The following is a 27,952-nucleotide window of genomic DNA, read 5'->3' as shown; positions in this document are numbered from 1 at the left end:
TAGCACTGGTTTAATGAAAGTGCACACAACAGACTAGTCCCTGCCCTACTGGAACCTCTACATTATCTGAAAGATGTGGAATAGAAATGTGAAGTGTGCATGGTCCCTGAACATTAGATTCCACTCGGAATCATGAGTCCTCCCCTGTACATCCTGCCATCGAGTGCTCCGTCTGGCAGGGGTCATGTGAGGAGAAAAGCATCCTGATGGACAGAGGGCAGGCATGGGGGCATTCTATTGTTCAGTCTTGTTCTCCTGCTCCCAGCTCATTATATATATACGTATATGTGTGTGTGTGTGTGTGTGTGTGTGTATGTATGTATACATACACACACACATAAATATACATATATATGTATACACACACACACATATATATACGTATATATATATATATACACACACACATATATGTATGTATGTATATATGTGTGTGTGTGTGTGTGTGTGTGTGTGTGTGTGTATAAAATAACCTGGTCCTAATGAGGTTGTAGTTTTCACCAATTTTGTGGTGATTTACAGAATCTCAGGCCGGCTTCAGCCTCATCACTCGTCAGTAGACCTCAGAGGGGTCACCAGCAGAGGTGACCAGGATCAAGGTCAAAACCCCAACTCAGTCTAATACATGCTTAGATCTCAGAAAAGTTCCTGAACCTCTCTGGGCTCATTTTCCTCATCAGTAAAATGAGTATCTTGTTACCTGCTCTGGTTACTTTACCACATTGTAAGAAGGCCCCAAATCATAGTGAGATTAGGTGCATCAAAGTGCTTTTTAAGTGAGTAAGGATTCTACAATGGTAGTGTGTGGTTTTCACTGCTATAATAGCTAACATTGAGTGTTTGTTTGGGACCAGTATGGTTTAGGTACAGCCTATCAAATAAACCTTGCAAGAACTCTATAAGATGTGAATTAGCATTTCCCATTTTAGAGATGAGGAAACTGATGCCGACAGACTGAGTTACTTCCCTAAGGTATGATAACCACTGTCAGAGCTTAAGTTGAAACACGGGGCTTGCTGGCTGACCAGAGTTCACGTTTAACCATCGTGCTTTACTGCCACCTGGAAGTAAGAGGCTTAGATTCTGGTCCTGGCTGTGCTTTCTATAATCTTGGGCAAGTTTTCCCGTCTATAAAATGGAACAGAGAAGGAAGTCGTTTTGTAAACTCTAATGTCTGAAGAGTTGGGGGGGGGGGGGGATGTCCCCTCCCCACCATGGAACGGTTTGGAGCCATCCTGGAAGACAGTTTAGGGTTTAATGGGGAGGATCCCTGTCTCTAGGAGCCAAAGAAGGTAGTGAATGGAGCAGAAGCAGGAAGACTGAGGAAGAGAGGACTCTGCCCTTCCACATGCCAGGCACAGTGCCTCATGCCCAGCAGAAACTCCAGCCTGCAGAAGTGATTGCCCCTGGCTTGGCCCTGCTCCCCTGGATTATTGATTGAGGTGATTCTTCCACAGAGCCCTTAAGGAGACCATCTATGGTCAACGGATAGCAATGGTGACATTTCACGAGCACTTCCTATCTGCTGGGTGCTGTGCTTGGGCTACAAGGACCAATAAATCCAGTCAGAACCCTTCTCAAGGAGTTCACAGTCTCTCTGGGGAGACAGACATGTAAACAGCTAATGCTAATGCAAGTACACATGAATATTCAATAGGTAGAAAACACAGCTCTCGTGCTCTGGGAGCAAAGAGGGAACATTTGCCAGAAACCTTGAAAGTAGTGTAGGAGAGGAGGGGAAGGGCATTCCACTGAAAGAACAGTGTGAGCAATGCCATGAGGGATGACGTGCTGGGCTCATTCTCTGAAGGGCAGCCCAGTGAGGTTAACTCCAAGCAAATCCCAAGGGAGACGGCAATGAGGCTTGAAAAGCAGGTTGGGGTTTAGAGCCAGACCATGGGGGCCTTGAATGCCAGGATGACGAGTGAGGTCGCCTGAGGGAGGTGGTATGTGAGCCCTGGGGACTCATAAATGGGGCCAATTGAGGGGGTGGGTGACTCCCACGGAGAGAATGTGCCCTGAGTTCACTCTTCAAGCAGCATCTTGCCCTCGAAGATTTCTCAGCTTGGCAGTTCCAGCTCTACTATCCTTCCCTCCCCCAGCCAGCCCTGTAAGTGGATCCAGATGGTCATTCCTATTTTAGGTCGGTGTGTGTGTTGAGGGGAGGGGCAGCTGTGAGCCCTGTCAATCCTTTCCTGAGCTGTCTGTTAGAGGAGCTTCTTCCAGGACCCTGCTGTGATCCTCTGAGCCTGGAAGGAAGTGTTGGTCTTTGATGGAGATTTCCCATCTGTCTGTGGGTGATAGAGGTGGCAGCAGCAAGGGAGGCAAGTCACAGGCCAGGGAGGCTTTTTTATTGGGTGAGGACACCCAAGTGATGTGTGCATGTGAGAGGGGGCCTTGTGGACAGGCTGAGGGCTTGGGGGAGAAACCTGGGAGAGACGTCCCAAAGGAGTCATAGGAGCTGGGTTCTTCCTCCAGGTACCTGGCCCTCTTCATGACTCTGCTTCTGTAGCTGCCTAGGCTAAGGAGCTAAGGACCTCTGATCAGACACTACTCCTAACTACATGCCCAGCAGCCTCCATGGTCCTCTTTAAGAAGCTTGGGACACCAAAAAGTAGCAGGTGATAAGCTAGGCTCCTGCCCTGGGACTGTCTGTAGCCAGCCTATGATACCAAGCTTGTGTGTGCCATTCATTCATTTTTTGCAAATGTTTATTAAGCAAATGCTATGTGCTAGACACTCCTAGGCAATAGGTTTACAGAAGTAAACAAGACAAATATAGTCTCTGCCCTCAAAGACTTTCCAGCCTAGTGGGGGAATCCAGCAATACATAGCTACAAATGTACTATAAAGGAAAAGAACAGGGTATTCCAAGGGAGATTAACAGGGACTTTCTGATTTAGGGAAGGACTCTCCAAGAAAGCCACATTTAATCTGAGACTTGAAGGATAAATAGAAGTTAGCCAGTTTAAGGAGGTGAGGAACATTCAGCAGACGAATGTGTGCCGAGTCCTTGGGGGCATGAAAGTGTGTGGCACATGAGAGGAACTGAAAAAAAGGCCAGGGTGGCTGCAATGTAGTGAACAAGTAAGACAAAGGGCATGACGCGGGGCCTTGTAAGCCACGGTAAGAGATTTGTGTTTTAGCCTGAGTGCAATGAGAAGCCACTGAAGGTTGTCAGCGTAAATGTGGTACTTGTGTTAGTGCTATCAAATTTGTGGCAGACCCTAAGAAAGACTTCTTTGATTGTTTATTCCTCTATATGTACAATAAATGATTAAAGGGCACCCACCATCACTGACGGAGGAATGTATAAGGCAAAGACCTTCCTCGGAGCTTGTAATCCAGAAGAGATTAGCTATAATGACTGAATCAAGAAGTAGTGTAACTTATTCATTCAACAAACATATACTGCACACTGAATCTATTCCAAACTCTGTGCTAGATGTTGGTTGCTGTTCTTCAAGGATCACACACTACACGTGGATCAGGGGAGAAGCACAAACCCACTCAAAATGTTTTTACTAGGTTAGAATCATCATCAGCTGTGATCTCTGTAAGGCCTTTTTTTTGTTAATTTATTTTTTAAATGTGTGTGTTTATTTATTTAAAAAGTGCAAGTGAGGGAGGGGCAGACAGAGGGAAAGGGGATCCCAAGCAGGCTCCAGGAGGCTCAATATCACAAATCGCGAGATCATGACCTGAGGGGAAACCAAGTCTGATATTTAACCGACTGAGCCACCCAGGCGCCCCTGCAAGGCCTTTATAAAACACCCATTCAATCATTAAATCAATAAACATCTAGTGCACATCTGTACTAGAAACTATATTAGCTCATTGAAATCAGGACCTTAGAGTTCCATGAGACATAACCCCCAAAATGTATTAAGATATTAGCTGTTAGAAACAGGAAGGATAGCAGGCTTATTATAGATCAGCATTGGGGGGGAGGGGGGGTAATTCAATGGAAGAAAAATACATTCCCAAAAAGGCATAGCTCCCACTTTTCTGATTTTGTCCCTACTTCCCTCTAGCATGATTTTTAGCTGCTGCCTTTCTTCTTGACCCTACATTTCCCCTTCCCATCCCAGCAGATTCCATTTTCTTCGGCTATCTTGGCATCTTTTAAAAGCCCAATGTATCCATGATTTAAGCCTATCTTCTTTATATTGGTGTGTGATCTCAGACAATTGGTTAACTTCCCTAAGCCTCAGTTTTCCATTTGCACAATGAAGGGATCGGATCAAATCTAAGGTTTGTGATTTGTTCCAGCCAAGGTGATATTCACACTCCTGCACACTGCGCTCTGCAAAGCCTTTTCTTTCTTTGCACGGCTGCACGCATCCCTGCACCCCCACCCCCGTGCCACCTGGCAAACATCAAGACAGCTCAAATATCTCCCGGCAAGTCTCCCCTGCTTATACACACACCACGCACAGCGTTTTAGTCTGTCCTTCCTCTACCCTAGCACTACCTCGCCAGAGACCACAATGAAAAGGACATGGGAGATAGACTTGAGTTTGAGTCGTGGCCACTCACCTCACCTCATGAGCCTCAGTTTCCAACTTGTAACCTGAGGGAAATAACCCAAATTCGCATGTTTGACCAGTTTATGGGGATTAAAAGCAAAACATTGTACGTCAAGTGCTTGGCACCTAGGAAGTGTTCAATAAATAGTGACTATATCACACCTCCTGGGAGGCCTCAGCGTACTGAATTATGAATTCCTTGTTCAGTCTCTCGCGCTAGACTCCGCGCTGCCTGAGGGCATCCCTTCCGCAGCCGTGCAGTGTAGGCGCAAACACTCCGGGCTGACGGGCGCCGAGACCGGGAGTCAGGCGGGCCCGGCCCGGAGGGATACGGTTCCAATTCTCCGGGGGAAGGCGAAGCCAGCGGACCTCACCTGCCGGAAGTGACGCCACGGGGCGAGCGGCGCCGGAGCAGGGGCCTGCCGGAGCGGGGCGCGCGCAGCATGGCGGAAGCGGAAGGGAGTTCGCCGCTCCTGTTGCCGCCGCCGCCACCCCCGCCCGGGATGGCGGAAGTGGAGGTGCCGACGGCGGCCGAGACGGACAAGAAGCAGTTCAGCGGCTCGGGCAGCAGCGCCATGGACGTGGACCGGAGCCGCTTCCCCTACTGCGTGGTGTGGACGCCCATCCCGGTGCTCACGTGAGTCTCCCCCCGGCGGCCACCCGGGGACGCGGAGTGTCGGGCGGCCCCAGGCCAGCCTCCGGTTCCGACGCCCTGCAAGCCCTTCTCTAGGGTCAGGCCCGCACTCCTCGCCCCCTGCGCGGAGCCAGTTTCTGCTGACGAATGGGACACGCTCCTCGCCCTCGTTACACCTGGTCTAGTCAGGGAGAGAGGCAATTGTAGACTGGCGGGAAAGGTTCCGTGGCTGGGAAGCTCGGGACCTGTGGGCGTGCAGAAGAGGGGCCCCTTACCTGGTCTGAGGAGACATCTCCATTCATTCACTGCTTTGTTCATTCATTGAGCAAATGCTTGCTGATCACTTCCTGTACGCAAGAAGACGGAGTCCCGAGGCGAGAGTGGGAGTGTGGCTGGGACCACACCGCTTCTTGGGATGTCAACATTGAAAAGGCCCCCAGAGATCTGGGAGTCCAACCCTTTGTCTCAAAGATGATGAGCCTGGAGATCACATACCATTTCGGTCCTAAGGCGAGTTTAGGTCCCAGAGTGTCTGCCTCTCAAAGCAGTGTTCCTTCTGTGGCCTCGTTTTTTGTCAGGAGAGAGCGCAGGTGCTCCTGTAGTTCTGCCGCCTGTTTTAGTGGGGAGCTTCTGGGTTGGGGGGGAGCTGGCTTGCTGTCCTATTTCAGCCTTGACAACTGATGAAAACCACACAAAACCTCACAGTTTCTCTGAATTTCACAGTCACTTTCTAAGGTGGGAATTTCTCTGATGAAGAAGCTGGGCTTCCTCTGCACCATTAAAGGTCTGGATCAGGTTCACATGCCAGTAAGCAAGGGCATCCCAAACTCAATCTTCTGATTCCACAACATGCTCTCTTTTGACTACTTCCCCTCACCTGATGAGAGAAATTTGTTCCCTCCATCATAAAGAGCCAAGTGGTGGTGTGGAGAAGGGATGGTTTTTTGGCTTTATATGTTGCTGATCCAAAAATGACTTTAATTTCTGTATCACGTTAAAATGCTTCACTTGCTTTGTGTTTTCAACTGTTTATGCATTTGTTTAAAGCATCCAAGTCTGAATCCTTTAAAAATAAAAATTTTAAGAAAGAGTGTTCATTTATTCATTGAGTGTGCTTGTAACACATTTGCTCAGTGACCCCTTTGTGCCTAGAGTAGTTCTGAGTGATAAAGATTTGAAGAGACAAAGCAGATATGGTGCTTGCTGTCATAGAGTTTAAATCATGGTGGAAGGAGATAGACAGTAAACAATAAGCTAATAAGAGAACTTCTGATAATAATTAGTGCTATGAAGAAAATAAAATGGCAACATGAGAATAACTGGAAGAGATAGGGAATATATTGGTTTTGCTAAAAACCTGTCTTGGTTTTGTTTGTTTGTTGTTTTTTATTTTTTTTTAATTTATTTATTTATTTTTTTTTTTTGGTGTTTATTTTTGAGAGAGAGACAGAGTGCGAGCAGGGGAAGGGGCAGAGAGAGAGGGAGACAGAATCTGGAGCAGGTTCCAGGCTGAGCTGTCAGCACGGAGCCTGATGTGGGGCTTGAACCCATGAACTGCGAGATCATGACCCGAGCCAAAGTCAAATGCTCAACCAACTGAGCCACCCAGGCGTCCCCTGAAACCCATCTTGTTTTCTTAAGATCTCTTTGGCTTTTCTCGGTTCTCAGAAACACATTCGTAGAGTCCTCCGCTCTTCAGAGAACTGATAGCAACATAAGGTGGAGGCACCATGATCCCCAGTCATCTCGGCTAGAAGCAGCTCACACCCCCTTTTTATTCACATCTATATGCATGCGTTCATAAGATAAATAAGCCATAGTTTCCCTGTTAAACCTCCAGCGGGAGGGAGAGAGAGAGATGACCTAACCATTGTAGTGCATTGTGATGATTGCTGACCTAGAGTGCAGAGCTAGGAATAGATGTGGCACAAGGAACCGTCATGTGTCTTTGGAAGGGGGATCAGAAAGGAGGCAACTGAATCCAAAGATTTGTCCACCCCCTCAGAGATGTTGACAATTCTGCATGAAAAGCCAGATGATAGCTGCTGCTACTAATAAAAGCAGCTAAGATTGGATACGAACTCTGTTCTCGGCTCTATTCTAAACATTTTATATTCATTATCTTGTTCAGTCCTTACATCAACCTAATGAAAATAGATACTGTCATCCCCGTTTTATAGATGAGGAAATAAAGGCTTAGAAGCTAGTATGGGGCTTTTTCCACTGAGACAGTCTACCTTACCAGGTAGAACCCTCTAGGGTCAATACCTGATTCATCCTTCCCTCCCTCCCTCCCTTCCTTTCCTTCCTTCCTTCCTTCCTTCCTTCCTTCCTTCCTTCCTTCCATGAATAGTATTGAGGGTCTATTATGTACTAGGTCTAAGTAGACAGTAGTCCATAAAGCCACCTTGGAGCTTGCCTTCATGGAGCTTCCAGACAGACAACTACTTGGAGAGTTGTCTCCAGCCTCTACTCTGATTTGTGACACAGCTGTGGTATGTGGGGTACTGGTCAAACCAGATGAAAGGAATTGGCCGAAAGAATTAGGCGGGTGAGATCAGGGTCTGAGAAGCCAGAGGAGCTACTTTCCCGTAATTCTCAGTGTCCATCCTGTGGCCACTGTGGCTGTTCAGCAACTTACTCTATGCCAGTCTGGCCAATTAGATAGCAAGTGTTTATCATAAACACCTCATGGTAACAACATTGAGCAACTACCAAATGCAAGGAAGTGTGTCAAGCACTTTGCAAACATAGCCTACTTAATCCTCACAACAGTTGCCCCACGTTGAGGTAATTATTCCTCTCCACCCCTCACTGACAAAGTTGGGAATGAGTAACTTGCCCAAAACAAAGACGCAACCCAGCTCTGCCGTCAGAGCCTGACTCCACTCTTAAATGCAGGACATTGATTTATTCATCATTTATCAGTCAATGAATTCATAGCTCCAGCCGCATGCCAGGCACTGCTCTGGGGACCATAGTAAATAAGAAAACCCCTGCTCTCTTGGAGCTTCTATACACGGGAGAGACAGACAGTAACCATGTAAGTAAACAAGATGATTTCGGGTAGCAGCAGATACTGTGAAGAAATTAAAGCAGAGGAATGACATCTGGGGTGGTATATGGCTGTTCTAGAAGGCCTGGCCAAGGAAGCCCTCCCAAGTTGATAGTTAAGCTGAGGCCTAAATGATGAGAGGCAGCCAGCTGTGTGAAGATCTAGGGGAAGAGTGTTCCAGATGGAGGCAAATGCAAAAAGAGCATTGAGGTGGGAGGATTTGGTGTGTTTGAGGAACCAGAAGCAGACAGCAGCTAGAAAGAGGAGTGAGGTTATTTCAAGGGATAGGCAGGGCCAAACTGTCAGAAGGAGTCTTAAGTGCATGTTAAGTGTCATAGGAAGCCATGAACGGGTGTTAAGCAAGGGAATGATGGAACCTGAATTATGTTCTCAAAAGACCACTCTGGCCGCACCACCCTTTCAGATGCCTGGGCTGCAGACCTAGGAAGACCTCTGTCTCATCAGTCATAAAACCGCCCAGTGTGCCTTTTAAGGACCTTTTGAATCCATTTTTCTCACCACCCTACCAGCAATACTCTAGTTAGCATCTCATCTCTGGCCAATATTCCAGAATAGCCTCTGAACTGGCCACGCTTCTTCCCTCCACTCTCGTCCCCTCACGTTCTCCAGACACGTGCAGCACTTTGCTGCTTTGGAGTTTTGCTTTTGTCTGCCTGTTGACATCCTGTCGTTTCACAGGCCATGGTTAAAAGTGACGTGCTCCGTGAAGGTCTTTGCTAACTGCCCCAGCCCCTAATAATCGCTTCCCTCCAGGTTCGGCCTCCACCTCCCTAGCAAGGTGCAGCTTTGAACCCAGCACTTGGCCACTGGCCCTGTAACGAGTCCTTTGTTTTGTCCCCTGTGAGTCCTTAAACTGGATCAGTTGGTCCAGCACCTAGGTAGAGCCCGGAATACCATGGTTCTCACACTACAGAGAGCTTAGGGGTTCCTGTATGTTTTGCATATTGGGGTCCAACTGAAATTTGGTTTTTAAAAAATTTGATCTTTAAAAGTTCCTGGAATATACCATGCTTTTATCCGTATCTTTTATCGTTCCACTTACTGTTATTTTCCTTAGAGCAGCCTTCCCTAAAACCTTACCCTCCAATCCCCGCCCCAAACCTGCACACAGATTGGTTTAAATGCCCTCCACTTTTTTTTAAGCTTTTTTACTGAGATATACACCATAAAGGGGACAAATCTTAAGTACGTGGCTCAATGATTTATACATGTACTTTTTTTTTTAAGTTTATTTATTTAGAGAGAGAGAGAGAGAGTGAGTGTGTGTGTGTGTGTGTGTGTGTGTGTGTGTGTGTGAGCAGAGGAGGGGCAGAAAGATAATCCCAAACAGGCTCCACACTGTCATCGCAGAGCCTGACACAGGGCTCAAACTCACAAACTGCTAGATCATGACCTGAGCCGAAACCAAGAATTGGACACCCAACTACCTGAGCCACTCAGGTGTCTCTTATACATGTACTTTTATGTAAGGTTTCTTTCACTGCCTAATGTCTTTGAGAATATGTGTTGTGTGTAAAAGTTTGTTCTTTTTTCATTGTTACATACTATTTCATTTTATGACTATACTCTAATTTACTTACTCCTCTTAGTATTGTTAGACATTGGATTATTTCTAGGTTTTTTTTTTTTTTTGGTAATCAACTTTATTGGGGTGCCTGGGTGGGTTAGTCGGCTAAGCATCTCACTTTGGCTTGGGTCATGATTTCACGGTTCGTGGGTTCGAGCCCCTCATCAGGCTCTCTGCTGTCAGCAGAGTGCCTGCTTCAGACCCTCTGTCCCCCTCTGTCTCTGCCCTTGCCCCACTTGAGCTCTGTCTCTCTCAGAATAAATAAATAAACTTAAAAAAAAACAACTTTATTGGGGGAGGTATGGAGGGAGGCTGGTTAAACAGGTGATGGGGACTAAGGAGGGCACTTGTGATGAGCACTGGATGTTGTATGTAAGTGATGAATCACTGAATCTCACTCCTGAAACTAACATTGCACTATATGTTAACTAGCTGGAATTTAAATAAAAACTGGGGAGGGGGATCCATTTTATTGGGGTATAATGTATATACAATAAACTGCACACATTCTAAGTATGCAGTTCAGTGACTTTTGACAAATGTTTCCAGCTATTTTGAATGAAGGTGCCATGAATGTTCATGCACATGGCATTGGTGGACATAAGGATTTGTTTCTGTTGGGTGTATGCTCTCAAGTGGGATTGTTGAGGGGCACCTGGGTGGCTCAGTTGGTTAAGCATCCGACTTTGGCTCGGGTCATGATCTCATGGTTCGTGAGTTCAAGCCCCACATCGGGCTCTGTGCTGACAGCTCAGAGCCTGGAGCCTGTTTCACATTGTGTCTCCCTCTCTCTCTTCCCCTCCCCCACTCATGCTCTGTCACTCTCTGTCTCTCAAAACAGGAATAAATGTTAAAAAAATTTTTTTTGAAGTGGGATTGCTGAGGCATATAGCCTAATTGCCAGTTTTTGAAGGCAGTAAAAACGCCCTCCAGCAACAGAGAAGAGCTCCAGTCACCCCCCACCCTCACCACACTCCACGTGATTGTCCTTTGGGTTCAGCCATTCCGTGGCGTGCAGTGGTGTTCCATTGTGCTGTTCATTTGTACTTGCCCCTCTTTTCTTGCTTCCCCAGTCCCCCCGGCCACCCTAATTGACACTCGCTATATAAAATCATATTCACATATTCTCACACCGGATGGAGTGTCCCCAGTGTCTGTCTGACCAGCTGGAAAACCCCCCCTAAGCCCTGTACCTTCCCTGTCCTTTTTTCACAGGTGGTTTTTCCCCATCATCGGCCACATGGGCATCTGCACATCCACAGGAGTCATTCGGGATTTTGCAGGCCCCTACTTCGTCTCGGTGAGTTCCCACTCTGCCCACCTCTGGTGGGCTCCAAGCCTTAAGCAGAAGGCTGGCCTGTCTTGTCTGAAGCAGCCTTCCAGTCTCCCCGAGGCCCAGGACAATGCAGGCCCCATACAGTCCTGGCCCTGGCCCACTAGTGTTTGACCCCTTTCCCCCTTCTCTTGCCTCCAGGACAGGCCAGGAGGGCACTGTGGCCAGAAGGATTCTTAACTAACTGACCCAGTCCTTTGCCCACCCCTGGGGTTCCAAGACATGGGTAGGGGTTAGAGGCAAGAGTGGAGAGTCAGATCATCCAGGAAGCACATCTCTGGACTTTCAGAAGGTGGGAGTCACAAGGTGGGGGCACAGGGGAGGCTGACATGGTTCCCTGGGTGTGGCCACGGAGAAGAGCAGGTGGGGCTTGTAGAGTGAACCCACTGTGTTCTTAGGTCTGTTTCCAGGGGATGTGCCCAAGATGGGTACGGTGGGCTTCCTCCAGATGAGTGGGCAGCATCCTGCCTGTTGGCAGGTGGCAGCTTCATCTCCGTTATGGGCTGGAATGAAGAGATGTGGTGGTACCAAGATGTTTATATTAATAGTTGTCGTGATCATCTTAACATGACATAGGTCTTTTACTCGTATATTTTTATAGAAATTCATCTTTGACCAGCTCTGTCAGCTGGTCTTCCTGATTCTGAACTCAGCATCTGTCCCCGCATAACTCCCGTACCCAGATCTTATGCGGCAGGTCCAGGACTTGAGTGAAACATGTCCCTCCTAGGAAGCCTCTCAGGCCCCCTCCCCAACCCCTAGTCGTGCTCTGAATGCAGGCAGGCTGCCACTGCGTGGGCCACCACCGTTGGGTCAGGAACGCAGAGGGTGTTGTCATTTTTACCACTGAGGGGACTGCCTCCCTGTGATCAGTCAGAGGTTGACTGGAGAACTTGGAGCAAATGAGGGCCAGAAAAGGTGAGAAAATTGCCTGGGAGCCACACAGAGGGGCAGTTGTGGCGGCCCCTCCAAGTCTCGGGTTTCTGTGCACTCCTGCCGCAGCGCTGTCTTCTCACAGAGAAACTGCTGCTGGCACCTCAGCTGCTGTGGCAGCCCCAGAGCAGAGCCCAGCCCCACTTCTGCCCGCCTGTCATACCCCCTCTTAGTCCCTGCACTTCCACCGCTGACCAGGTCTGTCTGCCAGGCTAGATGCGCGTTCTCCACTGACTTCTGCACTTTTCCCTCAACAGGAAGACAACATGGCCTTTGGGAAGCCTGCCAAGTAAGTGAAGAGCACCCGTGTGACTAGCCCTAGGGCCAGGCTCCTGCACGAAGCAGCAGGGCAGGCCTTCTGAGACACAGCAGGAGCCAGCCCCCTGAGGAGGGGGCGAGGGGAAGGGTGGCCAGGCCCCACCAGAGCATACAGCCTGTGCCAAGCGTCTTCCTGCACCAGTCGCTGGCTGGGTCCTTTACCTACACTCCGCCTACACTCTGAGACTTTGTCTCAGCTCTGCTAGGTCATATTCAGCTCCACTGGAAGGATGAGGAAAGACAAAGGTCTAGTCAAGATTGCACAGGAAGTAACAGAGCTGAGACTCACACGCAGGTGTCTCATTCCAAAATCTAGATTCTTCTGCCCCTGAGGAGTGAACAAGCCATTTAAGGTGTAAGGAGGCACTGTTTGGAATTCTGGTTAGAGAAAATAAAAGTAGTCAGGTCCTCTAGGAGCTATTGCTATACTTTGCTTGGGATTTTTGGTCTCCTTTTCTTTTCTTTTCTTTTCTTTTCTTTTCTTTTCTTTTCTTTTCTTTTCTCTTCTTTTCTTTTCTTAAGTAATCTCTACACCTATTTTGGGGCTTGAACGCACAACCCCCAAGATCAAGAGTCACATGCTGCACCAACTGAGCCAGCCAGGCGCCCCTTTATTTTCTCTGTTTTGGGGGCCCACCTCAGCTATGGGCCTAGTGACAGTGCCTCAGTCAGTATGCTCAGAACAGTCCCTATGGTCTGAGGCTGCCCCCGCTTAGTCAGGTCCCAGGGAGGAATTGGTATCCCACACAGCAGAGGCAGCCTGAAAGTGGCTCCCTGACCCCTGCTTACTTCCTCAGGCAGGTGGAAATGTTGGCCAGGGACCTCTGGGCTGTATGTCTGCTGCAAGGCTGCTTTTCGAGGTCAATTTTCAGGGTACCCGTTCCCAGACAGGAGCCTCTGAGCAGCCCCAGTCCATGCCCTGCCTCTAGGCTCCTCCACCAAGCCATTCCCCACACAACCGCCAGAGGGCACCCTGCCCTCCCAGCACTTCCTGACTTGAGACCCTCTGGGCACTCCCTTGCTTGGAACAGCCGGTCTCAGCTTGAGGTCTGTGAGCTTTCAGCTCCATGGGCTCTTCTCCCCCTCATCCCCATCGGGCATTTGGGGGAGGGAGGGACTAGGAGAATGCTGCTTGCAAATAAACTCAGGGTGACATTCACATCCCCCACGACATGGCCCCACCTGCATCTCCCAACTCACCTTCCAACGTCCCATCGCTCTGTTTCTCCCTGTGAGTCCCCCAGCACTGCCCAGCCACTTAATTCCTGGTGTACCCCGCACAGTCTTGTGCCTCTCCCTCTGTTCAAGCTCCTTCCTCTGGCCAGCGTGCCCATTTCCTCTTTTGTGCGTGGCTAACCCCTCTTCCTTCAAACTAGACTCAGATGTCACCCCAGAAGCCTCTCATACCCCCCACATCAGCTAGTCTGTATCTTCCCCAGGATCCACATGGCACTGGGCATGTCACACTGGGTTACAGTTGTCCACCGTTTGGCTCTTTCCCCTGGACTCGCCTCACCCCTACAGCCTCAGCACCCAGCTCAGGGCCCTGCACGGAGCAGGCGTCAGGGAACATCTGTGAAGCTGAGTGACCGTAAAAGAGGTGAGCCAGTGCCCAGAACTCCCTCTCTCTTCCCAGGTACTGGAAGTTGGACCCTGCTCAGGTCTACGCTAGTGGGCCCAACGCATGGGACACCGCCGTGCACGACGCCTCTGAGGAGTACAAGCACCGCATGGTAGGTGAGCTGCTCCTCAGAGCGGGAGCCAGGGTGGCAAGGCCCCCACAGCCCAGCCTGACCCAGCCCTTCCTGCCTCTCTAGCACAGTCTCTGCTGTGACAACTGCCACTCACATGTGGCATTGGCCTTGAACCTGATGCGCTATAACAACAGCACCAACTGGAATATGGTGACGCTCTGCTTCTTCTGCCTGCTCTATGGGAAGTACGTCAGGTGAGCTGTCCACCTACCGCTCACCCCTGGGGCTGCTCTCTCCCAAGGATCCCAGCAGGGCCATTGTGGAGTCCTGTAGCCAACAGGGACAAAGCAGATGCTGGTTGGAGCCATGAAATCTCTAGAGCGACTAGCTGAGTTCCTGGTGGAGAGGAAGGTGACTCTGCTGAAGTTCACCTCCACCTGGGTCCCACCCGTGACATCTCAGCCACCTGCCTTGGCCTCTCTAAGCTGTAACCCCCCTTGATAAAATGGAGATCATGATTCTGGCTCCTGGGAGAGGCTGTGAGTCCACAGAGCCTGCTCAGGTCAGGTGAACAGGTAGACCCTCAAAGAAGGGTGTGGTAACTGCCCCAAGGATCCCTTCCCCCCCATCCCTCAGCAGAGGCAGGGTTCTGGGCAGGTGGGCCTCAGTGGTGGCCTGGGAGGACCTTTGAAGCCAGAGCCTGACAACCTGTAAGGTCAAAGGCAATTTTCCAATTAACAGGTAAAGGGAGCTCAGAGAGGTTGAGCGACTCACCCACTTGGGAGGCAGCACTCACCTGGGCTCACCTGGCCACCTCTCTGAGCTTTCCTGTAGTTGCACTTATCATTAAGAGCGTCTAAAAAGGAGACACTTAGGGGTCTTTTTTTTTTTTTTTTTTTTAAAGTCCAAAAGTCTTTTAGAGGCTCCTTGAGAAGACCATAACTGTGGTCACACAGAGACTGAGGCAGAGCCCTGACTCCCAATCCCTCAGCTCCAGCCACAACATTATGCTGACTCTTGCCAATCCCTCCCCTCCCAGTGGGCCTCGTTCTGAGGGCTGTGGGCAGAGGGCAGCCTGGCTTCCACCCTGAGACTGAAGGCCTCCCTAGAGAGGGGTGATTGTGGATGGAACAGTGAGGCCCAGAGATGGCAGACACACCTGCCCAGTGAGGTGTCAGATGCCCACCAGGAACCTGGAACAGCCCCTGCATAGGACTGTGATTGGTGGTCCTGTGTAGTCAGTGCCGAGCTTGACTGGCCCCATTCCCTTACCTGACCAAATTTGGGGGTTAAGTCGTGGTTCCAGGAGCTTCCTTAGCGGGAGCAGCCCCGGACAGGGCTCTGTGAAGTGCTCCCACTCATCGGGCCCTTCCCATCCTGACTCCCCTCTCTCTGTCAGTGTCGGGGCCTTCGTGAAGACCTGGCTGCCCTTCGTCCTCCTCCTGGGCATCATCCTAACTGTCAGCCTCGTCTTTAACCTTCGGTGATGGCTGCCTCATGGCCTGAACCCACCACACTCCTGAGGAGGCAGTCGCCACCCCTTTTGGTTCCAGATTCTTTCTCACCCCAAAAGGCAGGGATGGGTTTGCTGGTTTTGACCCAGGGGTCTGGGCTGGATGGGATGGAATAAGGGCTGAGGATGAGCATGGGGCGGGGGTATTTGTTGTGTCTCACTGGTCACTAAGAAGCTCCCTGTCCCCTCCTTCCCAGGCTTGTGACCCCCGCCCTTGAGGCACCCTCTTTGTTCATCTGTTGGAAAAGCCTTAGCTTCCCTCTGTAGCGTTGCTCCTGCCACTGCCTGCGGGGCTCCCTCTGCCTCAGCCCAGTGCCCGGTGGGGAGGGGAGCACATTTGGACCACCGGACAAGGCAGCACAAGGGGCCAGAGCTGGATTTGGAGCACATCTGCCTGCCAGGGCTCTGGTCCCAGGGTGGGTGGAGGACACCGAGAAACCTTCATAAGCTAAGCTGCTCTGGGACCTTGACTACTAGCCTCTAGAACGGTCTAGTAGGGCTGGATGGGCCCCCAATCAGTGTCTGCCAGAAGCTGCACCAGGGGCAGGTTGTGCCCTGTCTCCTGGTGTCCTCCAGCCCCTGCAGCCCCTGCTTCCTACTCTCCCTGGGCTTCCTGGCATTTGAGCCCTTCTTCCCCTGCAGTTTGGGGCCTGGGCTCCCCCAGCCTTCCTGGACAGGTAGCGTGATGCTGACATGTCCAGAGCGACCCCGTGTAGCCCAGAGCAATGTAAACAGAACTGGGCTCCAGCCCCAGGTATGGGCCTCGCATCGGTGAGGGCACCCCGTGCATCCAGGATGTGGGGAGCCGTCAGAGCAGCCAGTGCCATCAGGGAGCGGGAGGGGAGCCGTGTCCTCCCACCTGCCATAGCTCCCCTTATCTTCAAGCTGTAGAAAGGGCACGTGCTGCCCCTCACTCCCGCTCCATGGATTCCTTGTGCGGGGCTCCCTGGGCAGGGCAATAAAGAGTTTGACTCCAGACTCCAAGGTGTCTTGTCCTTGTTTTCTGCCTTCAGTGGTCTCTTGCCCCTTCAGCTCCTTTCTCCCTGCCGTCCTGCCCCCTGGAGAGCGGTCTGGTTGGCAGGGCCGTGGTGGAGTCCTCGTCCAGTGCTTACCTCATGCAGAGCTGGCAGGCATGTCCGCCTCCCTCCGGTACCCCCGGCCCTTGCCCAGGGCTGTGGGAGCTCCGCACCCTCCCGTGTCCACCATCCGTGGGCTTTCTCCTCAATGCAGATGAGTACTGATTGGCAGGTGGGGCTGTGCAGACCAGCGCCCTGGGCAACCAGGGGTACACAGTTTGGGAATCACCCCAGCCCCGGCCCCTACCTTAGCCATCGGTCATGTCGCCGAGTTCCTCTTGCTGACCCCCAGCGATCAGGTCACCGCCCCGCCCCATGGCACCCCGCTTCTCAGGGCCCTCCAGGACCCTGCTCTCCAGCACGATGGCAGCATTTCTGTTGCTTTGCTTTCCTCCTGTTGAAGTTACGGCCCTCCTTGCCAAGGCTTGGCTTAAAAGCCACTTCCTTAGTGACGTCTTTCCTAACTTGCTCTATGGCATCTATCATTTTAGTTGAACTAGCCAAGGATTTGGTCTCTGAATCCTGAGGGTCCTTTGTGTTCATCTTGAGGATGATCTTGAGGGCAGCTCTAGCTGCTGGCCCTCAGGGCCCTGGAAGCCTCTGTCAACTCATCCCTGACCCTGCAGGGCTGGGGTTTCTCCAGGGCAAGACAGAGCCACTCCCTCCCCACTTGAGAGCAATTGCATTTTCAAAACTCCGTTTTGCATGTTGGGATCCATCTGAGAGTTGGGGGGGTGGGGGGTGGAGTTCCTGTACAGAGGACAACCACACCAAAACAGAAAAAAGTTGTAAGGCCTGCTCCAGCCCAGCAGAACTTTAAATTAGCCTTGGGAAAACAGGATATAAAGGGGCCATAAAAATCACCGATAGTTATTGAGTGCTTACTGTGCTCTAGGCCTTGGAATAAAGTATCATTTATCCTCACCACAGCCCAATGAGGTCAGTGCTATGGTCCCCATTTTACAGATGAAGAAATAAGCACAGAGAGGTAAAGTGATTTGCTCAAGGGCACAGAGGTAGGAAGAGTGGAACCGTGTTCAAGCTCAGTAGCCTGGTTCCAGAGCCACCCCACAAGATGTCCTGGCTGGAGCACAAGGGGTAAAGTGGGGAGGGGCTGTTCTCCAAAGGGCTGGGTACTATGATCAAAAAGGAGAATGGAGTAAAGGGACACTCCTTTCAGTGGTCCCCTGAGATGGCTGCTGTCATTGCCCTTGTTTTATAAAGGCAGAGAGTGAGGCTTAAAGAGATTGTCGTTGATTCAAGTCCACTGGGGACCATGTGGCAGAGCCAGAAGTTTAAGCCAGACCCACTGGCCTCCAGGTCCCTGCCTCTTCGCGGTGAGAGTTGCCCAGTCTAAGTGCAGAGCGCAGCATGGAGGGACAGCGGCGGCAAGTGGGGAGACCACTCCTGCAGCTGGGGACCAGGGCGTGCCAGCAGACCGGGGTGTTGAAGGGACAGGAAGCAGAGTCTTTGGGGAGGGCCCTAAGGATGTGGGAGACCAGGACATCAGAGTGGGGTGTCTGGGGGTGAGGCTGAGGAGTAGGACAGCCCAAGAGTTAAAGTGTCTAAGGGAGGCTGGGCCGGTTGGGAGCACATTTGTGAACCGGACACAGGGTCACCCTGGTTGTCTGCCAGCACCTTCCAAAGCTGAGGAATGACGGATAAAAGTGGGGTGCTAAAAGGGTCCTCTGACAGCCGTGTGCACAGGCAGAGCTGGAGAAGCTGAATGGAGGCCAGGAGGCAGGGAGGAGGAGGGTTCCAGAAGAGGCTGGGCCGGTACTGACCCCTGGGAGGGCAACAGCGATGGGGGACGGGGACAGATGGGGATGGGGTGGGGCAGTCTGGGAACTGGCAGCAAGTAGCAGGAGGCCGGGGCTGTTCACAGCAGTGGAAACTTGGAAGTTAAGATTTGGTAGGTGAGGGGGAGGGGTGTGGAGACAGAGTCAGGGGACCAAGCAGCTTGGCTGTGGCCAGCGCTTCCCAGGAGGCACATGAGGACAGGGAGGGGCAGTGATTGTGGACTGTGTTGGAGAGGGGACACTTGTGGAAATGGACTGTGTTGGAGAGGGGACACCTGCTACCTACCACATGCCCGCTTGTGCTGGGCGCTCTCCTGTCTCTTAGAATAAGGCTCTTCCCACTTCTATCCACAGTGTGCAGGAGAGGAAATTGCAACTCAGCGTGTTTGAGACACCTGCCTAAGGTCACAAAGTGGCAGAGCGAGAACTCTCTCTACTAAGGGTCCTCTGACTGCAGTCTGCAACCCTTCCAACCCTGCTTCTTAGAAAGGTCTCTAACCTTGCTTTCAAAGCAAGTTCCTATCAGCAATGCAGCAGGCAGGGTGGGGGCACCACCCATTCCACAGCTGAGACAACCAAGGCTCTGAGGGGTTGGTGCCGCTCTGCCCTGTGGTACAGGAATTACAGAATAAGTCCGCAGTGGAGCTGGGGCCAAGCCCCGGGTGCCTCCCGCCCACCAAATTGGCTCTGGGTCCTCTGCAAGGCAAGGCTTCGCAGCACCCCACCCCACCCCCCGCCCCGGGTGCCGAGAGTCCAGGCCTGGTTTTGCATCGGGCCCTGCTGAGAAGGTGAGAAGGTGTTTCCTCCTCCTCCTCCTGGGGCAGCTGCTCTGGGCGGCTGATTGAGTCAGCCTTAGTCCCTCACTGCACGTCTCCTGAAGTTCAGCCCTGAAACTCGGCTGCCAGGGGAGCCGAAGTCACCCTACGAAGGTGTCTGAGCCATACTGGACCCCTCCAGGTAACATACCTCAGGGCCAGGGTTCCCTGCCAGTGTCCAACGGGTAGGCACTTCCACCTGGTATCCTGGGTACCCTCTGGGGCCTTGGGTGTGGGAGGAGGTGGGAGAGGGTCTGGGACTGGAACACATTGACCAATGGGTCTGTCCCATAGGGTCGGAACAGAGTGGGGAGGACGGGACACTTGGTTCTGCCTCTAGAAGGAGAAGGGGCTGCAGGGAGGGAGGCGCTGCTGGGGACCCCAGGCTCAGACCTGCAGGACAAGGGCAGGGTCGGTTCTGCAGAACATCCCCCACCTCCCTACTCAATCACACACACCCGGTGGTCCCCAGGGCACCAGAGCACACCCCACAACACAGCCCAGTCACACATACAGCACAGGAGGAAATACACAACGCTGTCACCGGAAAGTTACTGAACGTACCAACACAGACAACAGTCACCCACGCGGCATCACATTGTGACACGATGCACAGACACACACGCATTGATACAATATTCACACCCACACAATAAACAGCCTCCTAGATCCCACAGTATGCAGACTCTCACAAGGGCACAACGTAACACAGAGACCTCAACACAGCCTTGCACACCGTGCCACAGAAGAGCCCCCGACCGTGCATTTGCAACACCCAGCACTTTGAACACAGCAGATGTGCAGGAAGTATTGTTAACATTGGGCACATGGGCATTCACAGTGTCATACATGGTACTCGATATAGACATTCGGGAACCCCAAGCCCTGGGGTGAGGGTGGGGCAGCACAGGGAGAGGGCTCTCTCGGGCTTGACTCAGCTGGGCGGGCACAAGCCAGGACCTGCCTGCAGAGCACCCTCTTCTCATCCTCAGCCTTGCCCGGTGCCCTGGTGTGGGAGAGGCCGGGAGGGGCAGCAGGGGAGGAGAGGCTGCCCAGCGGGCTCACGCCATGCCTCTGCTCTGCCCATGGCCCAGTCATGGGTCTCTTGCCGCGTTCACATGCCCCTCTGAGCTTGGCAAATGTTTTCCTTCCGGAGTCACCATGGTACCTGAGCAGCCTGGGCGGCTTTGCCAAACTTGGCCTCCACCTCTGGGACCCCAGCCAGGTCCTGGGTCAGGGCAAGGGGGAGAACCCATGTGGCCCAGAGGAGAGGGGCTCAGGGGCTCGGGGAAGAGGGCAGGGGTGGCAGTAGGGGCATCCCTGGCTGGAGACCTCAGTGGGAGTGGGTGCAGTGGTTACCTCAGAGGGGAGGAAGTGGGGGTGTGGCTGGGGAGGAGATTGCTTCAAACAGGAAGGCCAAATGGGCCAGGGCAGAGTGGAGGTGAAGGGTGGAGGGAAGGAACCCATATTGGGAGGTTCCCCGGGGCAGGAGGGTGAGCAGATGTGTGTGTGTGTGTGTGCCTTCCCCATGTGTGTGCAGGTATATTTCTGCATTCAATTAATCAAACTTTTACCAACTATCTGTTGTGTATAACATACGGGGTTTTGGGGTGAGGCCCTGTCCCTATCTTCAAGGAGCTCACAATCCAGTTGGTGGAGGGGCAATTTCTGTGCATAAGTCAGTGTGATTTGTATGAATCTCAGGTCATTTTTGTCCCCAGGGTTATTATACATTCTGTGGGTCCTCGTGTGCAGGTTTAAGAAAATGTTAGGTACAGGGGCACCTGGGTGGCTCAGTCGGTTAAGCCTCTGTCTTCGGCTCAGGTCATGACCTGGTGGTCCATGAGTTCATGCCCTGTGTCAGGCTCTGTGCTGACAGCTGGGAGCCTAGAGCCTGCTTCAGATTCTGTGTCTCCCTCTCTCTTTGCCCCTCCCCCACTCCCACTCTGTCTCTCTCTCTCTCAAAAGTAAATAAACATATATATTTTTTATTTAAGAATATGTTAGGTACATGTCCTGGTCTGGGCATGGGTCTATATGGGACTATAACTGCATAGGGTCCTTTGTGGAGGAACATGTGTCCACGTGCCTGTCTATGCGGGTATCAGTGTGCCCATGTGTACACCTCCCCGTGGGTAGTTGTGTCTTCAGTGTCAGTGTGTGTGCATGTGTGACTCTGTACACATCTTCAAGTGTGTCTATGTGTGTATTCATGAGCCGGTGTATGCACGGGTCCATGGGGGTGCATCATGCCACCTTGATCTGCCCAACATTTGGGTGTATATTTGGGCAGAAAAGGGCAGTCGGGGCTCCTGGGTGGCTCACTTGGTTAAGCGTCTGACTCTTGATCTCAGCTAAAGTCTTGATCTCAGGGTCGTGAGTTCAAGCCCTGCGCTGGGCTCCGCCCTGGGCGTGAAGCCTACTTTAACAAAGAAAAAGGAAAGGCAGTCAGCTCCTGGATGTGCCCCGTATTCGGGCAGGGCCTGACCTGACCTCTGGTCTGCCCCCAGGGAGCCACGTGTGCCCAGATGGGGCACTGCCCCAGCTGATGCCCCACAGGGGTCCCCCGTCTCAAGAGGGACTCTGGACCCTGCCCTGCCTCCTCATGGCGCATGAGCCAGAGCCTGAGACTGATGGACTGTTAGACCTCAGCTTCCTGACAGAAGAGGAGCAGGAGGCCATTGCCGACGTCCTGAAGCGAGATGCCCGCCTTCGCCAGTTGGAGGAGGGCCGGGTCAGGTGAGGCAGGGCAGGGGAGCCCAGGAGGAAGGGGCCCCAGCTCTGGGAGGCTCGGGTGCGCCAAATATCTGGGTAGTTCTTGTTTTTGCCCATTGGTTGCCTCCGCCCTTAGCCAGCTCAGCTCCTCACCCCTCCCAAGGTGGCTGCACGAGCTCTCTTACCAGCCTTCCTGCCTCCCAGCTTGCCCTCTCTGAGCCCCTTGTCATGCCGTGCCTGGAGCTCCCCGGATCTGTTCTTAATATCCCCTAGCAAAACCTCCTCTGTTTCCTCAGCATCTCATGTCAGGGCCAAGCTCCTAAGTGTGGTCTGCAAAGCCTCCCTGATTAGTCCCTGCCAGCCTCCCCGATCTCCTCCTCCACCAGCAAGCCCCACCCCTGACACACATAAAGTGTCCACTACAGCCACCCAAGTGCTTAACAGTCCCCGAACACACCCTTCACTCCTATGCTGTCCCTTCTTCCTGGAAGAAAGAGCACAGTGGCAGAAGAGCATGGGACTTACAAGTAGCCTTTGGGGACAGACAGACACCTCTCAGCCATGTAACCTTGGGCAGCTTACCCGACCTCCCTAGCAACACTCTCCTCATCTGTAAAAGGGGCCTAAGGAGCACTACCTCATAGAATTAGGAGGAGGGATTATGCACAGTAGTCATTTAATGAATGCTAATGATTCTCCTTCTCTGCCAGGAGAACTCCAATTTGTCCTTTAAGAAGCAATTCAAATGTCACCTCCAGTGGGAAGGCCTCCTAGATTCCCACAGGCAAAGCTGGCCCTTCTCATATCCATCATGGCACCTACCTCATTATAGTGTACTTATCTACTCTGGATGCAGTCTTCCCACCAACCTGAGCTCCTTGACCCAGAGTAGGGATCGAGTCTGATTTGTTGTGTCCTTGGGTCCGGGTCCAGGGCTTGGCACAGAGTGGGTGGCAGGAATGTTGGTTGGGTGACAGCCATCCCCTCCCTCATCCTCCAGCAAGCTCCGGGCCTCGCTGGCAGACCCCGGGCAGCTGAAGATCCTGACGGGAGACTGGTTCCAGGAAGCGCGCTCACAACGGCACCACCATGCCCACCTTGGCTCTGACCTTGTCCGAGCCTCTATCCGCAGAAAGAAGAGCTCCAGGGGTGAGAGGAGATCCCTAGGGTCGGGCTGGCTGCACACAGGCCAGGGCACTGGGTATACATGGACAGGAAGAGAGGGCCCCTGGTACTGTGTGTCTTTGGGTGGGCACCACCCCTCCCAGGAGCAGGAGGTAAGTGAGCATCTTCAAAGGCCAGACTTCCTGAGACTGAGGGTTCACAGAACTTCTCACCCAGGCACGGGAGACCAGGCTCCAGGCAGCGATAGGGAGGCTGAGGCTGCTGAAGAAGAAACTGAAGAGGAGCTGGAGCCCAGGTGAGGAGGGGTGACAGGGAGGGGAGGGTGCCTACCAGTCCCCTGGGGCCTATCCCCTGACAGCCACCTCTCCCTTCTAGGCTCCCCACGGACGAGGCCCCCCAAGAGATGCTCAGCAAGGCTGAGGTGAGTAATGAGTCACTGAATGAGCTGATGAATGAATGGGATGTGAGAATCAGGAGATCCTGGTCTGGGCCACTGTCATCCTCCTCTGTCCAGTGGAGATATGGACCTGGCCTCTAAGGGAATCTCAGAAGCCGGCTATTAGAGGTGGTGGGGGACGGAGCTGGGCGAGGTCCAGGACTCAGACACTACTGTCTGCCACCAGTGGGACCCTGGGAGTCAGGCAGGGCAGGCCCTGACATGTGAGGGGGTGTGAAGTACAGGCCCAACTGGTCCTGCAGCTGCTTGCCAGCCCTGCCTTGAGGGCTGTGCTGAATCTGTCTGGAGTAGCCAGCTGGAGCCTCTGACCTCTGACCCCACTGCGATCTTTGACCCCTTTGTCACTAGACCCCACTGTGACCTCTACTCCTTGCTTCTTTCAGGAACCTGATTCTCCCTCACCATATGTCCCCCTAAAGACTTCAGAGCAGGAGGAAGAGCCCCAGGCCCAGGAAGGTGAGTGGGAGGGTGTGTATTGGGGAGTAAAGAGGTTTCGGGGATCAGAGTCTAAGTGACCCCAACCGCCTGTGGGGGTCACCTTCTCTCTCACCTTCTCTCTCTCTTTCTTCTCTCTCTCTCTCTCTCTCTCTCTCTCTCTCTCTCTCTCGTGTGTGTGTGTGTGTGTGTGTGTGTGTGTGTGTGGTCTCCTTGGGCGTCCCGCAGCACTGGGGCCTGAATCTGCAGGTCACCAGGGTCGCAAACCAGTCCCTCCACATTGGCTCAGGGGCGGGCAGGAGAGGGCCACGCTCAGCAGCTTGTGCCCCATCCCAGCCCCGGGCCCAGGGGCCCCACAGGTCTACGCGGTGGAGGAGGACCCGGAGCCCAAGCCGAGGTCGCGGGGAGAGGAGCCACCGCCTACTACAGCCCAGGTAGGCGGGAACGGCCCGCGGCTGCTCCCAAGACCCGGAGCGGATTCTGGGCGGGCAGTGCCCTTTGCCCCAGACTTTAAGCCGCCTGGGAAGGGGCTGGGAAAGAGGGGGCGCCCGGTCACTTCCCCCCTCCCCAGACCCAGGCGGCGCCAGAGATCCTGGAGAACGGAGAGGAGGCCCCGGGGCCCGGCCCCTCACTCGACCGCATGCTCAGCAGCAGCTCCTCCGTGTCCAGCCTCAACTCCTCCACGGTGAGGGGTGAGGGCGAGGACCTGGGGACGCGGGAGACCGGTGGGGAGGGGGGCGCCTTCCCTCCGTAACTCCGCGCGTGGCCCGGGCCTGACCCCTCCCTCGCCCCCCCCCCTCCCCTGCGGCGACCTGAGCCCTGCCTGCACGCTCTCCCTGACCTGCACCCTCGCCCGCAGCTGAGCGGCAGCCAGTTGAGCCTGTCCGGGGAGGCGGAGGCGGGCGCCGTGCAGGTGTGCGGCTCTGTGCACTTCGCGCTGCGCTACGAGCCGGGCACCGCGGAGCTGCGCGTGCACGTGATCCAGTGCCAGGGCCTGGCGGCCGCGCGACGCCGCCGCTCGGACCCGTGAGTGCCCCACCCGCTCTCGCCGCCCCACCCCACCGTTCTTCGTGACCTCAGTTTCCTCGTCTTCAAAATGGGGAGTATCAATGTCCATGGGAGGCGTGGGTGAGATAACTCCTGGGAAGCGCTGCACGGGAATCCGTGCTCCCCCGGCTGGAGCTGGGGAGGCCCACTGGGTAGGTGCTGGGTAGGTGCTGGAAGGGCCCCCCCACTCAGCTCCAGTCCTCCCCTCCCCCTGCCTCAGCTACGTCAAAAGCTACCTCCTCCCGGATAAGCAGAGCAAACGCAAGACGGCGGTGAAGAAAAGAAATCTGAACCCGGTCTTCAATGAGACTCTGCGGGTGAGGCTGCGACGACCAAAAGACTCCCCCATTAATGAACCCGACGGCCCTTCCTGAGGGGGGCGGGTGGCAGGGACCGCCATAGTATGGTCATTGCAGGTCGCTCCGATCCTCCGTTCTGCGGGAGGAACGGCAGGGAGGCCCTCCGTCCATGCGTTCTCCAGTGGGTCAGTCTAGTGGTGGGCATGGCGCTAGTCCAGACCCCCATTTAATGGCCTTCGGGGCTCCCCCGGATTCCCTCGTGCAAGGAGAGGGACAGGGTAGGACCTCGCGGTAGGACAGGGGCGTACACTCCCGCAGCGCTGAAGCCGGGGCCAGCCGCGGTGGTCCATTAAAGCGCACTTCCTGTCCCCAGTACTCCGTCCCGCAGGCCGAGCTCCGGGGCCGCGTGCTGAGCCTATCCGTGTGGCACCGCGAAAGCCTTGGTCGCAACATCTTTCTGGGCGAAGTCGAAGTGCCTCTGGACACGTGGGACTGGGGCTCTGCATCCACCTGGCTCCCCCTGCAGCCCCGGGTGAGGCAGCTGGCCCGCATGGGGAGATCTCCCACCTGCACCCTACCGAGCTTTCCTCCAGCCCCACTCAGACTCCGCCTTAGGCCTCCCCTCCCCTCGGGGCTACCTTACTCGCCACCTTACTGCTCCCTTCGAGGGCCTGGCCCCCGACGGCCGGTTGGGTGCCCCCGGCTGGCCGCGCCCGGTCGATGTATGGAGACCCCACCCCTTTGCGGCCCCTTCGGCTTGGGCCTGCTCTCGCCCCTGACGAGACCGCCTCTCGCAGGTCCCGCCCTCTCCCGATGACCTTCCCAGCCGCGGGCTGCTCTCTCTGTCGGTCAAGTACGTCCCCGCCGGCTCCGAGGGTGAGTGACCGCCCGGCGAGAGACCGTTCTGGACCGGCCCTGGGAGGAGGGGACCTCCAGTCGCGCAAGGGCGTGGAGCCTCGGGCCTGAGCCGAGCCTCTCCGCAGGCGCGGGACTGCCCCCCAGCGGGGAGCTGCACTTCTGGGTGAAGGAAGCTCAGGGCCTCGTGCCGCAGCGCTCAGGAACCCTGGATTCCTACGTACAATGGTGAGGGGCATCGGGACCTTCGCGCTTCCTTTCCTCCGCGCCCCCTCCTCGGGAGCGCCCCACCTCCGACAAACCCCTCCTAATCAACCACCCTTGATCCCCCCAGTCTGATCTTTGACTACTGAGCGGGGGTGAAAGGGACGACTGGAGCAAAGGCCTGTCAGGGAAGGACACCCTTGAGGAGCTGCATTTCAGAGTGACTGGCTCTTCCCTGAAAAGACCTGGAAGGCCAGGCTGTGGGGCTTGGCCCTGAACTTGCAGTTCAGTGGTTTTCAAAGTACCCTCTAGGGGTCTTCTAGGGGTGCCTCCAGGTGGTACCCCACACTCAGAGAGTGAAATGGAGTTCAGCGGATCAGGTTCTGAGCTGCAGACCCAGATTCCACCACGGACAGTGTTGTGCTTTGACTTTTTCAGTGATATTTTATCTTGCAGAAAGGGTTCTGAGGCTTTAAAAAGTTTGGAAACAACTTTTGGGGGCAACAGGGAGCCAATGAAGGTCATTGTGTGGGGAAGTAGCAGAAACATTACTCCAGGGTCTTGTGAATAAGAGTTGTAACTTTAATTTTTTATTTATTTATTTTTTTTGGGGGGGGGGGGAGTTGTAACTTTTAAAGGCAGGAGGCCTGAGAGGTGGCTGGCACAAAGATCCCTGAGTTGGGAAGGTTTGAGGCCGAGGTCTCAGGCAGCAGCCAGGGGACATGGACATTGTGAGGGAAAATGGGTAGGGTTCAGTGAATGGTTGGTTCTGGGTCATGTGATTGCCAGCCCACCTCCCCCCACAGTTCAGTGCTGCCTGATGACAGCCGGGCCAGCCGCCAAAGGACAAGGGTGGTTCGACGCAGCCTCAGCCCTGTGTTCAACCATACCATGGTTTATGATGGCTTCGGGCCTGCTGACCTGCGCCAGGCCTGTGCTGAGCTCTCCCTCTGGGACCATGGGGCCCTGGCCAGCCGCCAGCTGGGGGGTACACGCCTCAGCCTGGGCACAGGTGAGTGGGGCAGGGCCCTGGGGAGATCTGATGCTGAGAAGCAGGGGCTCCGTGTGTGGCCTTGGGCACTTCTCTGCCCTCTCCTGGGCTTTGGTGTCCACTGAGAACTGGGAGTGGAAGTGCATAATCTGGGACCAGGCAGGTGTTCCTTGAGACCTGGGGTGTCTGTTGTGACCACGGCCTCCACCCCTGTCTGCACATATCTAGGCAGCAGCTATGGGCTACAGGTGCCCTGGATGGATTCCACACCAGAGGAGAAGCAGCTGTGGCAGACACTCCTGGAGCGACCATGCGAGTGGGTGGATGGCCTTCTGCCCCTCAGAACCAACCTGGTCCCCAGGACATAGTTCTCCTATAAGCCACCCAACTCCTCTCGGGACCCCCATCTCAGGGCCTGCCCTTGGCTAAAACCAATAAAGTTTATTCTAAGGGCAGCAAGGGGCTGGTGTCTGTTTGGGGGTGAGGGTGATGTCGGGAAAGGGTGATGGTAAGTGAAGGAGAACAGGTGAAGGAACT

General features: G+C 53.8%; 2 protein-coding genes across 7 annotated transcripts; both read left to right on the top strand.

The window, feature by feature from the left end:
* The first annotated feature begins 4,909 nt into the window (after window positions 1-4,909).
* On the top strand, window positions 4,910-16,575 carry TMEM222 (transmembrane protein 222). Of its 2 annotated transcripts, XR_007154428.1 has the most exons (7): window positions 4,910-5,166; window positions 11,022-11,106; window positions 12,330-12,361; window positions 14,027-14,123; window positions 14,208-14,338; window positions 15,484-15,657; window positions 15,795-16,575. XR_007154428.1 is itself a non-coding variant. In XM_047868941.1 (6 exons), exons 1-6 carry the CDS (start codon window positions 4,973-4,975, stop codon window positions 15,569-15,571), a joined length of 627 nt encoding a protein of 208 aa, XP_047724897.1. In that variant the 5' UTR covers window positions 4,910-4,972; the 3' UTR covers window positions 15,572-16,575. The 2 variants fall into 2 exon arrangements, 1 of the variants encoding a protein (XP_047724897.1); XM_047868941.1 differs by having other exon boundaries at window positions 15,484-16,575.
* Window positions 16,576-19,272: 2,697 nt separating this feature from the next.
* On the top strand, window positions 19,273-27,870 carry SYTL1 (synaptotagmin like 1). 5 transcript variants are annotated; one of them, XM_047868939.1, is made up of 15 exons: window positions 19,273-19,429; window positions 21,798-22,026; window positions 23,003-23,151; window positions 23,344-23,422; window positions 23,503-23,548; window positions 23,968-24,040; window positions 24,356-24,453; window positions 24,591-24,704; window positions 24,879-25,045; window positions 25,287-25,383; window positions 25,739-25,897; window positions 26,163-26,241; window positions 26,349-26,448; window positions 27,231-27,436; window positions 27,644-27,870. In XM_047868939.1, the coding sequence occupies exons 2-15, from the start codon at window positions 21,836-21,838 to the stop codon at window positions 27,781-27,783; spliced, it is 1,698 nt and encodes a 565-aa protein (XP_047724895.1). In that variant the 5' UTR covers window positions 19,273-19,429; window positions 21,798-21,835; the 3' UTR covers window positions 27,784-27,870. The 5 variants fall into 5 exon arrangements, with proteins under 5 accessions (XP_047724895.1, XP_047724894.1, XP_047724893.1 ...); XM_047868938.1 differs by having other exon boundaries at window positions 24,248-24,453; XM_047868937.1 differs by having other exon boundaries at window positions 23,003-23,422.
* Window positions 27,871-27,952: the final 82 nt, after the last annotated feature.

The sequence above is a fragment of the Prionailurus viverrinus genome, chromosome C1 (assembly GCF_022837055.1).
Source record: "Prionailurus viverrinus isolate Anna chromosome C1, UM_Priviv_1.0, whole genome shotgun sequence".
NCBI classification, from domain to species: domain Eukaryota; kingdom Metazoa; phylum Chordata; class Mammalia; order Carnivora; family Felidae; genus Prionailurus; species Prionailurus viverrinus.
The sequence above is the reverse complement of the archived record's forward strand: the minus strand, read 5'-3'. Positions and strand labels throughout refer to the sequence as shown.